Source organism: Brachyistius frenatus, unplaced genomic scaffold, assembly GCF_029030835.1.
Source record: "Brachyistius frenatus isolate BFR_SWC_R1_liver_20210118 unplaced genomic scaffold, ASM2903083v1 Contig_58, whole genome shotgun sequence".
NCBI classification, from domain to species: Eukaryota; Metazoa; Chordata; class Actinopteri; family Embiotocidae; genus Brachyistius; species Brachyistius frenatus.
Genome location: NW_027210657.1, coordinates 432916 through 448375, shown reverse-complemented (window position 1 = coordinate 448375; position 15460 = coordinate 432916). Strand labels below are relative to the sequence as shown.

At 44.5% G+C, this 15460-nt stretch overlaps 2 protein-coding genes across 5 annotated transcripts in view; both read left to right on the top strand.

Annotated features, from left to right (window-relative positions):
• Positions 1-15460, top strand: part of myo9aa (myosin IXAa) — a 229071-nt gene that overhangs the window by 60350 nt on the left and 153261 nt on the right. The gene's annotated exons all lie outside the window — the stretch shown is intronic.
• Positions 1-15460, top strand: part of znf609b (zinc finger protein 609b) — a 76595-nt gene that overhangs the window by 54930 nt on the left and 6205 nt on the right. For 3 of the 4 annotated variants that reach the window (XM_069705623.1, XM_069705621.1, XM_069705620.1), the window contains exons 4-6: positions 10117-10204; positions 12069-14376; positions 14504-14873. In XM_069705623.1, coding sequence (XP_069561724.1) covers positions 10117-10204; positions 12069-14376; positions 14504-14873 — 2766 coding nt within the window. The remainder of the gene's footprint in view (positions 1-10116; positions 10205-12068; positions 14377-14503; positions 14874-15460) is intronic. The other variant, XM_069705622.1, reaches the window with a different exon arrangement.

Genomic DNA, 15460 nt, shown 5'->3' with positions numbered 1-15460 from the left:
GACCAGTCGGGTTTTTCAAGGCTCACTTCATTCTCTTTGAAGCCTTTTCTTCTTCTTTTTTTTTTTTTTTTTTATCTCAGAATAAGACAGAAATCGTAACCAGTAGAAAAATCAAACAAATATGATGTGAAGGATGAAGCAATATGTTTCATAACTGCAACGATCAAGTGGTTCTGAGTTGGTCTGTTACAGTTTGGGCTTTCGGCCGTGTGTGAATTTATTATACTGTTTTAAAAAAAGAGAAAAAGAAAAAAAAAATTCAGATATAGTTTTGATTTTAAGAGGGATTGTTCAGAGTCTTCACTATGTATTTTATGATCACCTTAAGGTGTCATATAAACAACAGACTAGCCGTGAGATTTAATAGTGAATCTGTGCTGGCTTTTGCAAAGGGAGGCATTTCTCAGTGGCCTCCGTTGCATTACATTTTGCACACTACATTAAACAACACAAAGATGTGCGTTCCCTCTACATCATTTTAATGGTACGAGCTCCTAATGACCCACCGGCTAGTTTTAAAATGAAAGAGACCCAGATGCTGCTTGCATCAAATGCGCTGGCATTCAGCTGTTTTCCCCCACGAGACCTATGAATGCCGACTTTCTCGCATTGTGTGGCAGCAGAATAAATGAGAACCAAATGAGGAAATCAAGCAGATCCAGGCCGAGTACCAGGGAAGAGCAACAAACAAGAGGCCCCAAAGACATAGCAGAGGCATCCTGATTAGCAGTGAAGTTGAGCAGTCTCCCCCCCCTCCCCCCCCCACCTCTCTGCATGACAAGTCTCATACAGAGCTGTTTAGGCATGCACCGTGTGTGTGTGTGTGTGTGTGTGTGTGCGTTTCACTTAGCATGCCAACCAACAGCTGCTTCATCACCTCCGCCTTTCGGCCTTGTGGGAGTAAATGAACAACAGGCTTCCAGTAATTGTCTGCGCCTCAGCCGACTCACCGAGCGCCAGAGAAAGAAACAGATGAGGAGGAAGCGAGCAACACCTAACAAAAAAAAACAACAACAAACAAACAAAAAAATGCGATCACAGAAGCTGCACCTTCAGTCAGTCGCTGATGAGACTCTTTGGCGGATGAGGCTGAAGAAATGTTTCATCCTCGTGTGTGTGTGTGTGTGTGTGTGTGTGTGTGTGTGTGTGTGTGTGTGTGTGTGTGTGTGTGTAATTTGACCACAGATGTAGCAACGCAAATCTGGATAGTAAGACGATTTAAATAGAAGTCTTAAGTGAATCTGAGTGAACCAAAAAAAAAAAAAAAAAAAAAACCCCACGCAACTTTAAAAAAAACAAATGTATGCGTTTAGTCCTGTGCAGGAGAACAGAAATGGACAATATGAGAGAAAGTGAGTCTGTGTCATGCTGTCAGTCTGGGGGCGAGTGAAGCTTAGACAGGAGGGTGGGGGCGGGGCGGGGGGGAGGGGAGCAGGACCGTGGTATTTTAAGGCCCGGCACTGACACAAATCCCCTCAGCGCAGGCAGACGAGGCAGTGGCAGCTCCCAGGGTCGTGTTGGCAGAGCGATGGGCCAACCCCTCCGAGGCTTTAGCATGCTGATACCTCCAAATGCCATCTCTAAAACGCTGGAGAAGTTTATTGCTCTTGAATCGCAGCCCAGAACGCCTTGGCTCCTGCTCCGGGGCAGAGGGAACACAGAGGGGGCCCCTTTGGCCAAACACTGCAGCTCCGTGCCAGTGCCAGTGCGGCGTTTCAGAGGCACCGACCCTCCAGTACGCAGCGGGCTATTCCCCGAGCAGGTCCCGCAGCTTCTTAAGCTCCCTAATAGATAAATAATACAGGCTGTTTGTGATAAACGTTTGTCTCGTGGATTATTTACGAGGCACACGTCACCGCGAGCGTCGCGAGCACCGGCGGTAGCGCGGGAGTTAAAAGCTGCTCGGCATCTGCATAGAGGAGAGGTCAGTGTGAAACGGATATTCCTGTATAAACATTTGAGACATGTCTTCTTTTTTTTTTTTTTTTTCCTCCTCCAACCCCGTCAGGGAGTCGAGAAGGGGAATATTGTATGAAAGGAGTACTTGGCTCCGTAGCTCACTTGCCAGCTATGCTTCCTTGCTCCTTTGAAGACCACCTGTCAGTGGCCTCATTGAAATGTTTTTACAAAGGCGAGCGGTGACTGCTCTCTGTGAACTCGCTATAGAAACTGTCCTTGAAATGAGAGTGGGCATTGTCAGGAGGCCTGTAGCTGTCTGTCAGGGCCGATGGGAGGAAAGGGGGGGGGAGAGATGGAGTGAAAAATCTAGCGCAGAACTTCTGTTAACAGTAGAGGACGTATTCAAAAGAAAAGGAACAAAAAGCGATGCTTGTTTTTCTTTCTCCGGCCTCCGCACACCAGTAGATTTTCATTTTGCCAGCTCCTTAGCCACTTTACTTTCCAGCGCACCGAGCCAATCTTTACACTCATCTGTGTTCACTGTGCAAGAGTGGAAGTGGCCAATTTCCAGGGGGGGGGAGAAGGAAAAAAAATGAACTCCCAATGTTGTAAAGAATTCCTAACTATGTGGTTGAAGTTACACTCAAGGAACTGAAAATAATGGCTCACTGTTTCCTGAAGAAAGAGGCTCGTCTTGTTGGTCACAAATTCAGTCCCCGGGTGGCGTTCAGCAAGATGGCGCCTTGAGTTGAACCCAAACCTCCTGAGAGACATTGGTTCCTATTCTCATTGGCTGACAACTGCATTTTTTTTTTTTTCAAGCACTTAAAACAGTCTTGAAACGTAAATCATATGCTTGGAGGAATTTTAGGCTACGCCAGTGGTTGTCATAAGATATCATGTTTGCTATATGCACGTCAAGGACAGCCTGAGTAATGCGCCTTTGGCAGACGCGTCTCCGAATCGCAGCACCATCTCCTTTAAGGAAAAACACCAGGAAGGGCTTGCTTTTCCAGAGAGAGATTGCACATTTACCCGCATGACATTTAAGGAACGTGCTCCTTGCCTCAATACAAATTATTTACAGTAATAAGTACGTGTAAAGTTGGTGGAGATGCCGAGTAGTTTTCCGGCTGTTACAAACACGGCCGGCTGCTGGTTTGCGATCAACTCGTCTGCTCCCACTGTCAAAGTAAACATGGACTGGTTTTCTTTTTCTTTTTTTTTTTCTTTCCGCGGAGGGAGAAACTGCTGCATGCGGCTGATAATGTGGGACGGTGTGGAGAGCATACTAATGCCGCCTTCCTTTGCCTCTCAGTGGTATGAGAGAATTGACCTTCTCACAGGCTGTTATTCTTGTCAGTGAGAGCGACTTCACACTTTTACCTCTCGTGAACCACAATGCAGCCTGAACTTCTCAGTCGGCTCGAACGCTCTGAATTCCAAAATGCAATCCTCGACCATCGGACCCGTGTCTGATCCGCTCCTCGTCTGTAACTTTCCCCTCTTGGACCGAGCGCTCTCGTTTGCGTTATATATTTGACCGTCTTGAATTTCTTGTTCGTTATAGACTCGGCAGTTTCACAAGGTAGCCGTTATTATAATCGCCGATTTAATCTTCGGCATTTTGCTCGGTTACTGATCTGACAAAAAAAAAAAAAAAAAAAAAAAGGGGCACATTTTCAAATAGTCGAACTCGTAGTTTATGCAGCTACTCTCTCGTCTTAAAAAAAACAAAAACACTTTTCCTTTGTTTTTTTTATCGGCACCTGGTAATAACACATTACTACCGCCAGCGATAATGTGCGTAAAAGCTGTGCGCTAACCGCCATTTGATTCTGCAGCTGCAATTTACAGATGTTACATGAACGCCCCGCATGCAAGTCGCCGCTGAACGCTGCAATTGACCTCTTCTGCAGTTTGAAGAGGGTGAAACAAGACGTTCTCGTGTGAGATTGGCTTCGGCTGAAGACGCGTGATTTTATCTATGCGGGCTGCGTGGGATAAACGCTGTGGCTCACCGACGCCGATGACAGCTGCTGTCGTGTGACGCAAACTTACTCGTTCGTGTCGGGTCACACGACCTCCTCAGAAATGCTGACGCGTGTTCCCGACTTTTAAGAAATGCACAGTAGGCTTGTATCAAATCAAAACAATGGGTAAGACACGGTGAGCTGAAACCAGCCACTGGTGGCAAAAAAAAATAAATGAATAAATAAGAAAAAAAAACAGGGCGACGTCTTCCGAATTGTTTGTTTTGTCAACAAAACTGTCCAAAACCCCCAAAGATATTTAGTTTTAGTTTTTCTGTCACATTAAGACCAACTAAAACTCTAACACAGTTTCTCAAACTGGAGCAGGGGCCCCCTCGGGGGTTACATTAGCAGAACAGTTAAAATATTGGAAGTACTCCATTGCTCTGTGTAACCTCCATCTCCAGCGCTGTAAGTGACTCATACAGTTCGCCCCAAATTGCTGTCTGCCTCGCATTTAAGATAAAGGTCAGTTTTAGGGCTTCGTATTCTGACACTGACATAACCGGACAAGCTCGACTTCGTTTTATGCACCACAAGTGCAGAAACGCCGTTAAAATGGACTGTTGGAAACATGCTCAGACACTTGAATGCTCAAACGCTTCATTTGTCAAGGTTACAGTTATTGCTCGTGGCAGCACCCGGCTATCTTTTATCTTCTCTGCGTAATGCATACTGACACTATTTTTCTCATTGTTCTCACTTTCTTGCAACCTTGATGAGCGATGCTTTTTATTGCACAGAAAACTCGTAATGGAGAAGGGAAAAAAAAAAAAAGATCTGTTTTCTTACCGGATACAAAGAGGGTCTGTCAGTTATTACTTTATTATCTGACTGTGTACAAAAGGTGATAATTGCACGTCCTGGTAATTGCTCGCACGTTTTTTTTGTGTTATTTTTTTTCCAGGGCTTCCCTTGTTTTAATCTAAAAATCCATTTTACACAAATATGAAGACAAACAGAAACCTTTAATTAGATTTTTTTTTTTTTTTCTGTGAGAGCAGTCTGATAATGTCCCAGCCAATCATTACACAGAAGCGAGGTCCGATTTTCAAAGATAACACGGGCGTTTTGACAAGGTCAGTCAGTGAAAATGCCATTAACCCCACTGAATTCCTGTTGAGCTGGAGCAGAGCAGAGGTCAGCCAGTGAACCCGTGGCCCTCGCAAGGTTTCACCAGCAGCAGAGGACCTGATATTTTTGGCCCCGCTGAAACCCAATGAAATGTGTTAAGTAGGGAGGAGGGGGGGTTTAAGGTCAGGGCATGGCAGTCAGCCCTGCAGCATGCTCGGGCTACTCCCGACTTCATTTCCTCCCCCCTCCCCCACCCTCCTTTCTTCACCTTCTTGTTCGAGTAATCTCGCACGAGTACGCGGTGGAGTTGGACGCCTAAGTAGGTGCCGCCATTTGTTGTTCAACAGCATCGAAAGGAAACGAGTGGCAAAATTACAGGCCAATCCCTCATTAATGTGGGCTTCACTCAGCTGTCCTGAGTGACCCTATTAAGGCTGACACAGAAAGGGGTGGGGGATGGGTGCAGGGAACTGTGTTTGCTCCAAATCACGCCGACACCCCCCCCCACACACACACACACACACACACCCTTACCCCACCTCCCCTCACAAAACAAATCCCAAGTGAGCTGCAGCTCCAAAGAGCAACTTTTATTTTTTGATCTTTGAACTCCCGTCTGTTTCTTCCCCCTGAAACAAATCCAGCGAGTAAAGAGAGGGATCGCAGCCCACGCAAACTCCTCGTATGTAACCCCCCGTGTGTAAACAAATGATCACGCATGCAAAGTCATCTCAGTTTCTTGTGTAATTTGCTTTCTGCCAGAGGGAGATTTGTTTGTGCTGTTTTGTCAAGGGCTTTCCGTGTTTAGACAGACTTGACATCGACATCTTCGCCCCCGAGAGCTTGAAAATTATTCCTCCAGATGAAAGTGTACAGATAAATTCTTTCAGTTTAGAGCTTTTGCAAAAAAACAAAACAAAACAAAAAATACCCTTGATCATATTCTGGAATATTTCCAAATAATTCTATGAGTTTAATGTAGATTCCCCAAATCGAGGCTTTATTAAGTCATCGGGGGGAAAAAACGGTGCGATGTAGATTGTGTTGGATGTCGCGTATCAAAACTGGATTCTCCGTCGAAGCCTTTGAGAAACAAGTTTTCAGTAAACCGGAGCTCTTTATCTTCTCAAAGCATCATCTTTACCTGCTACTCCTTTTTTCTTTTCTTTTTTTTCCAATTAGCCAAATTAATGTGAACTCAGCACGTTTTCTTATGGTCTGTTAAGCTGGTATCGTCACAATAACGGAGAAACTTTCATCTACACGACCTACATTTTTAACAGGAAAATGGGTTTGGTGAGGAGGTGCTCAGAAAAATGTTATCAACATAAAATACTCACTTTGATTTAAGGAAACATTTTAGTGGAACTGACAGTACGGCAGTGGTGTAAAATCATTTTCATATCTGTCATTATTGTCGCGAGTGTTCACCGCAGACTTTAAACTGTGTGGCCTGGAAATTGAATTTTCCAAGCTGTGCTGCATCTTAAGTGTCGGTACACAAAACTCCTTTCACTTATACCCATGATGTCGAGTATGATCTCATAACTTGGCCTGTCATTTTCACTTTGTGTAAGCTATATACACCACGTATATACACACTTAAAGGCCCTGAAAGCATTACTTTTGCTCACTTTTTTATAAACACCTTAATTAAAGATGAGGTGCTGCAAAATCCTCTTCTTTTTTTTTTCTATTTTGCTTTTTTAAGCTTTATTCCCATTCGAGTCAAATTGTATCCAAATTTCTTCGAATGTCCTTGAGGCGTCCCACATAATGTTCAAGGAACTATGTTATTTAGCATGCAGAGAAAGTCAGAAGCAGAGATCTGAGGTGACCCAGAAGCCAAAGACCACTCTTGACAGGATTACAGAGTTCCTTGGCTTCAGCTTGGGAACATGGCCAGAAGGAGGCCACTGGGGTGGGGTGGGACGACGACGACAGCAAGTGTGAAGTCCGCAAGAAAGCCTCGTCCGTGAGTCTGAGCTATCTGCCGTTAACGAGCAAGTATTGCGGGGTTTTCTGTTGCATATTTTCCAGTAATACCAGGTGTATATGAGCATCAGCAGTGACGATATTAAACAAAAATCTTTTGCCGTGGGTATATGACACTTCCTGTGACTGCCCTCATAAATTTCCAGTATGTTTCATCCGAATACTGTAGTTACACTTTATGGGGTGCTTAATGATTGAGGTGTTTATGCACCTTTTGCTACTGACGGCACATAAAGTATTCCTGGCCAATCAATCAGCCACCTATTTAGAGTGTAGAGGCTCAATAAGATTGATCGCTGCACTTCCTCTCATCACCTGTCACCCACTGCGTTTTCATGATGTTAAGCCTTTGCAGGCCTACAGTGTGCACTGCTGTTCACCGGCAAACACCTGAGTAGTTGTCGTTGAGGGAAATACAGGGAAATACCAAAAGGGAAACCTGAACACAAAGAGCCAACGATGTCAGCTCGTGGCAAAGATCGGTCCTCCGACGGGACAGCGACACGCGGTCAAATACACCGTGGAATTACTTCAGAACAAGAATGTGAAAAGTCTGTGAAAAAAATGAGCCGAAGCTCAGACCTGAATCCTGATGGAAAATCCTGCTTCAGGTTTAAAAATAGTTTGTTTATTTTCCCCCTCATTCACTTTGAACTCGAGTAAATGTGCGTGAAAAATTACAGGAAATCCACAAATGTTATGACGTGCCAAGTTAGCAGCTTAGGGTGTACATGGGTTAAAATAACAATTTGACATTTATTGTTATCGAAAATGCAATGTTTACTACAATTAACTAAAATTTGTAATATGTCTTTTAAATATGCACTTCACCACATAATCTACACGCAATCTTTGTGAAAATACACCGATTTACTTAGAAACCTTCAACAAATTGGTAGCAATGTTGGGAAATAGGTTTATTGTTGTCTTACTGAGAGTAAAAACAGTTTTCTTATTATTCTCAATCAATTTTCAGCAAATAGGACAAGAAATGTATTTCCCCAAATCATTTTATTTTATTTTTTTTATCCAGTACTGGCATTAGTGACAACGAAATCCAATTCATGCCCTTCTATTGTCCCAGCGAGTGAAGAGGACGAACATAAAGACCTAATGCTAATTTTAAAATCATTAAAGACTTTAAACAACTCGTAGTATATTTTCTCAACCTCTCGCCAGAGAATGCGGGGAAGGCTGTATCCTGCACATCATGAAAGGCCAGTCATTCACTTGCCCGGCCGTGATTTACATCCTGCCACGACCAGCTGCCAGAGCCATTTTGTGTTGGAGTGTTTGGAGAGCTTAGAGGGGGGGAGGTGGGATGGGGAGAGGGGGTGGGTTAGGCTGTTGAAGGCGTTTTAGAAAAGGTCTGGGTTCTTTTAATGTGACAGAAATCCGAACTCGAGGACCTCCTCCACTTCCCGACGCGCACACACACACACACACACAACGACATTTTCAGTTAGATCTAGCCCTGACCAAGCGCTCATGTTCTCAGGCCATAGATTGAAGGAAGAGACTTGTGGCCAAGTGTCAGCAGGTTCCTGTAAACATATATAAATGCCTTCTACACTCGCCGCTTTATTCCGGCAGCAGCCAGAGAAAAATGAGGTCTCAACTGTGACTTGTGTGTGTGTGTGTGTGTGTGAGATTGTAAGCCAGGGATGGTTATACCATCTGAAAAGAGGAAATGAGGGTGAGGGTGAAGGAGAGAGGGAAAATAGGGTGAGCAAGAGAGGTTTCCTAAGCTAATAAAATGCTCGGAGCGATGGAAGCTGCCAGCCAGCATTCCTGTGCCATTAGATAAGTTAGCTCGCTGCAGCCTCCAGTTTCTCTGCAGTGCTGAAGTGGCAAGCTGAGGTCACCACCGGAGAGCGAGGGGGATGGTGTTGGCAATAAATTCAGAATGCTTTTGTGCAGCCGTTGCTCCTAAACCGTCCGAAACTGTTTGGTTGATGATTTAGTTTTTGAATTTATGGGCAAAAACATCTGCAAATTATTCATCTGCCTCCACCTTGCTGTCAATTTAAGAGAGCGTGTTTTTTTGTTTGTTGTTTGTTTGTTGTATTTTTGCATTAATACCAGTTTTATTTCCTGCAGTTAAATGTCCAAAGTGCAGGATTTTAGTCAAGTACTTCTGTACAAATCTGCATGATTGACTGTGACATTTTGATGACATACAAGCTGTTGCCAAATGAAGAGTATTTGGTTTCTTGGACAGAATATGAGTCGTGTGATCTTCTGGAACTAATTTTAGATTTTAAATGTGAGATCAGGTATCGCACTCGGAGCAGGTCAGATTGTGTAGCTCGCACCCGGTGCTACCAAATTCACACTCGCCAAATGGCAAGACAGAAGCTTCTGAGTGTGACAGATTGCAGCGATACCAGTGAAGTCAAGGAGCTTTTCTTGCACACTCATTTACACTCTTGTCAAAACTGAACGGCTCACGTTGAATCGGTTCAACCCAGGAGCTCGTTGATTGTTTTTAAGAAGCCGCAGTAGTAAATCCATACTCTCCCCGAGGTTGTACATTTCAGGGCTGCAAAGTGAGATAGAGAGTTGCAAAAAAAAAAATATTTGCCTCGGAGTTAATTCTACTTCGGGGAAATCTCTTGTTCTGCGAGATGGCTTATTTAAATGGAGAGGGGTGTTCGGTGAGTGTTCCCCGGTTACCACGGTAACCTCGGTGTGATCATTCTTAGTGAGACCTTCTGTCAGTATCTTTGTACAGTTTTTTTTTTTTTTTTTTTTTTTTTTTTTTATACAGCGCTGACTGCAGTTGAGTCTGTTCCAAGTCTTTTAGATGATATCAGTCAGTCTTGCCCCTACGGCTCTACTGTGTGAAGAAGATAATAATAATAAAATTTAAAAAAAAGGATCTTTGACTTGTATGACTGTCTTCCACGTGACACCCTTTAGCAAAGATTAACGCATTGATGCAGCAGCCACCGTGCACTTGCAGCTCACACAGTACAAGCGGTTACATATGAATCCGACAATAAAACATTCCCTGCTGCGTTTGGTAAATGGGGTGTAATTTTCTGTGTAATTTGTATTATTGTCATGTTTAATACAATGCAAATGGGTGAATATTTGATGTCTTGTCTCACAGGCATGCTGGTGGTCAATGTTACTTGGAGAAACAAGACATATGTGGGCACCCTGTTGGACTGTACACGGCATGACTGGGCTCCCCCCAGGTAAGAAGCATCGCCCTGTATTTTAAAATGGAGCGAGCAGGTTTTGCATACTATTAAATTCACTGTCATGCATGGTAGTTTCAAATGTCAAGGTAGAAACGGAGTTCACAATATCCATGAATCACTAATGCATGCTCTCTATCCAGACTCTTGCTACTTGGTCTCTTAACCTTTTTCATAATCTGTATGATATGAATCTGCTGTAGCAGCATCAGCTCAAGGATACACAGGCCGGTGCACCAAATTGCAAGTGTGCCACTGGACCTACCGAGAACATGTTAGTCTTTATGTTGAGCCTGGAGAAACAGGATTCATTGGCAAACGCCTGCTGTCCCAGGAGGCAGTAGTGGAAATAGAAAGCTACTCCAACAAGCCAGATTGCGGAATCCAATTATTGGACTAATAGCTTTTCCTCAACACTGTATAACACTCTCTATCACAGAGGCTGCAATTTCTTAGATCAGTGCTATGTGGGAGGCAAAAGGTGTTTCTGTAATTCTTGGGGAGTTTGCCTTTGTTATGCAAAATGCACGGGGTGTGTAAAATACCTTGCCAAGCACTTGCTTTGATTTAGAACACCTGCACTGTATCTAAATGTAAATATAAATCTATACTTGAAATACATGAAGTGCAATAGAAAAAAAATCAAGATCAAAGTATTGCTAATGGAAAACAAGGCGATTCTGTATCGCACTAATGTATCTCGGTATATCACAATAATGTTCAGTGCGTTAGGTTTGCTGGACTACATTTGCACCAAGATACTCTTACAGTTCGCAGCACTACTACATTAGGGACACACCATGAATAATTCAGAGAGCTTTCAACGGACTGAATATAAACTTGGGCTTGTAATGAGTCTAAATTCCTGTTCCACTGTCAGACTACGGATGTATTCACATCGCCTGCTGGGGCTGAAATTGTTTGGAGAGACTTGTAGAGGAAGCTGTGAGTCATACCAGCCCGGTGTCTGACTTTGTCATAGACTGCTAACCTTCACTGCTGTGCAGAAAGATAATTACATTACTGTTATGGAGAGATAAGGCCAAACTGCTTCTTTTTTTTTTTTTTAAGTATTTGAATGACTGCGTGTTTTCATTACAACGCATGTTCATGGCTGTCTTGTCAAATGATGTTTACATGTTTTTCATCTGGAAAGTCATGTGCACAAAACATCAGATTGGTGTGTTACCAGAGGACGAGGACAGAACAATGGTCTCTCTATGTTGATATCATTGCCATTGTTTACTACAGTCTAGGGAACCACAAGAACTTTTACCTTCAGTATTGTCATCCTTGGCATCGCTGTATCAATACATACATATCAACACAGTAAATAACAAGTGTTTGAGATTCCCTGTGAAAATATAAACAAATATTTTTCAGACAAACTTTAGAAAGGCGATGGCCAAGCATAGAAGTAGCCTAAAGTCTTGCATGTGCCTTATGTGGGGCAAAAAAAGATAATTCTTTGAAAGCATTCACCTTTAAAGAGCAGTTCAAGTTTGGAGGTTAAGTTTGCAATTGCCAAATAAATCGACCCTTTTACCTGTACAATCAAAGGTTTTGGCTTTGTGTGGTTACGCAATAATGAGTAACAAGGGCAACAGGGGTTTGCCTTCATGATGCAAGTGTATTAAGCATGAGGACACTTGTTTTAACTTGCACACATGCGACCTTTGACTGCACCTCGTATGCGATTTGTCTTTTTTTTTTTATGACCGACTTTTAATTATTCCTAAAACACCAATCGTATTTCCAGTGATTCAGTGGCTGAATTTCCATTATATTATTTCAGTATCTAAACAAAAATGTTTTGTATTGAAATCAACCTCTGACATGACAAAATCTGATGTCACCGCAGGTTTTGTGAATCCCCTACAAGTGATCTGGAGATGAGGAATGGTCGCGGTCGGGGTAAGCGAATGCGGCCGAATAGCAACACCCCTATCAACGAGAACAGCAACTCGTCAGACAACAAGGGCAGCACCAACAACAAAACGCGTGCCGCCTCGAACAGCAAGGGCCGGAGGGGCAGCCAGACGCCATCGGAGCGCCGCACCCCACCGAACAGTAACACAGAGGACATCAAGGCCAGTCCCTCCTCAGCTGGGAAACGCAAGACCAAACCAGCCTCAGACATGGAACCCAATTCCAGCTCAGAGGACACCAAAGGCAACAAGCGCATGCGGACGAACTCCAACAGCGGAGGGGTGGGACCAACAGGTCTCCCTATTCCTTCTATTAAGACTGAGCCACTTCCACCTCCTCTTGATCGCAGCTGCCCCTCTCCAGTCCTCATTGACTGCCCACACCCTAACTGCAACAAGAAGTACAAGCACATCAACGGTCTCAAGTACCACCAAGCCCGTGCCCACAATGATGACGACATAAAGTTGGAAGTAGATGCAGACAGTGAATATGGAGAGGACTCGACTCTCCACCCTGAGCCGGGGAACTGTAATGGCGCGTCTATCTCTCAGAAAGGATGCTTATCTCCTGCACGTTCAGTTACTCCAAAAGGCAGGAACTTTGATGCTCAAAGTCCTTCCCCATCTCCTGGCAAGTTTGGTTCAAAGCAGAGTAAAAAGAAAATTGCTGAGACAGATCCAGAAACGGCGGGTACACCGATGGATGGGTGTGAGGACGGGCCTTGCCTCACTGATGAGGCCAGTAACGATGGTATAGATGATAAGAGAGGGTCAGATAAGTCTAAAAAGGGTAACACTGGCACAAAAGCTGATAAAATGGCTCAGAAAAACTTGAAGTCCCCACGGCCCATTGGTCCTGTCCCTACAGCATCCCAGCAGATGTACTCTTTTCCACCCGGAAACCCAAATTCTTCCCCGGGGCTTACTCCAATGATACAAGGAATCCCCAAGAGTCCCCAAATGAAAGGTGCACAGCCTAAACCTCCTGCCATTGGAGATCCAGCCTCTGGTGGCTCCAAAGACAAGAAGAAGAAAGACAAAAAGAAAAAAGATGGCGGGAAGGAAGCTGACAGTCCCAAGCCTCCGGGAAAGGGAGGAAAACTAGAGGAAGGAAAGCTACCTTATGCTGAACCTTGTGATCAGGGGAGTAAGGGGGAAGGCCTCCTCAATGGGTCTTCAGATCCTCATCAGAGTCGTTTGGCCAGTATCAAGGCTGAGGCCGACAAAATTTACAGCTTTTCTGACAACGCCCCGAGCCCATCCATTGGTGTTGCCAGTCGGATAGATGGCAGTGGGATGCCACAGCCTCTCACGCCACTTCACGCGGTGAACCAGAATGGTGCTGACAACTCTTCAGTCAAAACCAATAGCCCAGCATATTCAGACATTTCAGATGCTGGTGAGGACGGTGAAGGGAAACTAGAAGGTGTCAAAGTCAGGACAGAGGAACAAGCCATCAGGGAAAGTGTCAAGAAAGCACTCTTTCCAAACCAGACACCCAGCAAAGAGTCCCCATACTATGCCGGTTATGAGTCCTATTACTCGCCAAATTACGTCAACCCCAGCCCTGGCGGGCCCAATCCAGGCACGCCGGTGGCGGAAGGACAGGTTAAGATCAAAAGGGAGGAAGAGCAAGAACAAGCTGAGGAAAAAGTGAAGGTTGAGGTTCATGAGGATCGCAAACCTGACACCAGTGTTCCTGGCCAGCAACAACAGCAACCCTCGGTCATCCAACAGCGATCCAACATGTACATGCAGCCTCTTTACTACAACCAGTATGCTTATGTCCCTCCATATGCATACCATCCTGATCAAGCCTACCATAACCACTTGATGAACACCAACCCAGCCTACCGGCAACAGTACGAGGAGCGGCAGCGACAGATGGCTGAACAGCATCGTGCTGCTGAAAAGAAGTCCGACGTTGCCATGAAAGAACGTGAAGCCTCCATGAAGGAGGAGTGGAAACAAAAGAGCCCTATGCCGCCAAGCCTTTCCAAAGCCCCAAGTCAGACGGACCTTGGAAAGACACCGCAGCCCCCAAGCAAATCCAGGGACTCGCCCTCTGAACCCTCCTCCAAATCCATGGGAAGCATAAAGGGGGAGGATCCAAAGTCCCAGCAAGCTGAAGGGCTAAAGATGAAGCTTACTGAAGGGGGGCACCATGGAAAGGAAGATTCCAAGCAAGCTCTGGAGGCCAGAGGTCAGGCAGGGATGGAACAGGCCATGTGGTACAGACAGGTAAATACCAATCTAGTCTAACAATGCTAGAATATATTACTTGTGAATCTTTTGTGACAAGGTTAGGAGTCATTTAATGGTGTAGATGCTCATTTGTGCTGACTTAGACCTTCTTTTCTGCTCTCAGCAGTACCCCGAGAGCCAGAAGCCCCAAGCAGAAGATGAGCACCAGCAACAACAACCTCGATGGAAAGATGAAAGGGACAGAGAACGGGAACGCGATCGTAAATTAAAGGAGGACAGGTCAAGGCCCAAGGACAGTCAAAGTGGGCCTAAGGAGGATGGCAAAGAGGGTAGTGATCCCAGAATCACTTCTGAGGACCATCGGGTTATGAGCAAAGACTCTCGTTCTAATCCCCACATGCAGTTCTCATCACCACTACCACAGCACCAGGGCTACATGCCCTACATGCATGGTTACCCCTACGGACAAGGCTATGACCCCAACCACCCTGGATACAGGGGCATGCCCTCAGTCATGATGCAGAATTACCCAGGTATGACATTAGATTTATTCAAAATATAGGTAAATCCAAATTCTTTTGTCTGGTGAGTGTAATAATCGGTCCAAGTCATGCGTTTGTTCTCGTGTTTTGTTTTGGTCAAACGCAAAATAGACCAACATGAGCATGAATGCAGAACTTTGACTAAGTTTCTGATCTTAACTATGATTTAAGTTGTGCACCGTGGAAATTAGATGGAAAGGCAACATAGTCAACATAGTTTATAGAATGGAGCGTCTCTTGCTTTTTGCATACATTGCTTTTTGAAGATTTTCAAAGATTTGCTAGTGTACCTCTAGTGCACGTCTCAGTTTTAGCAGATGTAACAGTTGTAATTTTCAGCAATTTTGGTGTTGTTTTGCTGGAAATTGTAGTAATGGTTAAAAGATCCCTGAAATATTTGCAGTCCTTCAGCAGCCGTCGTGGGAAAGACGTAGCGTGGGAGAAAGTTCCAAGGACGATAGAACCTAACTTCCTTGTTTACCATTAAATCAGTGGGTATGAGCAGCATTATTACAGAAAATGGTGTACATTGGAGATAACTGCAGGCATCCCTAAATTCCTTTGACAAATTTGACTTT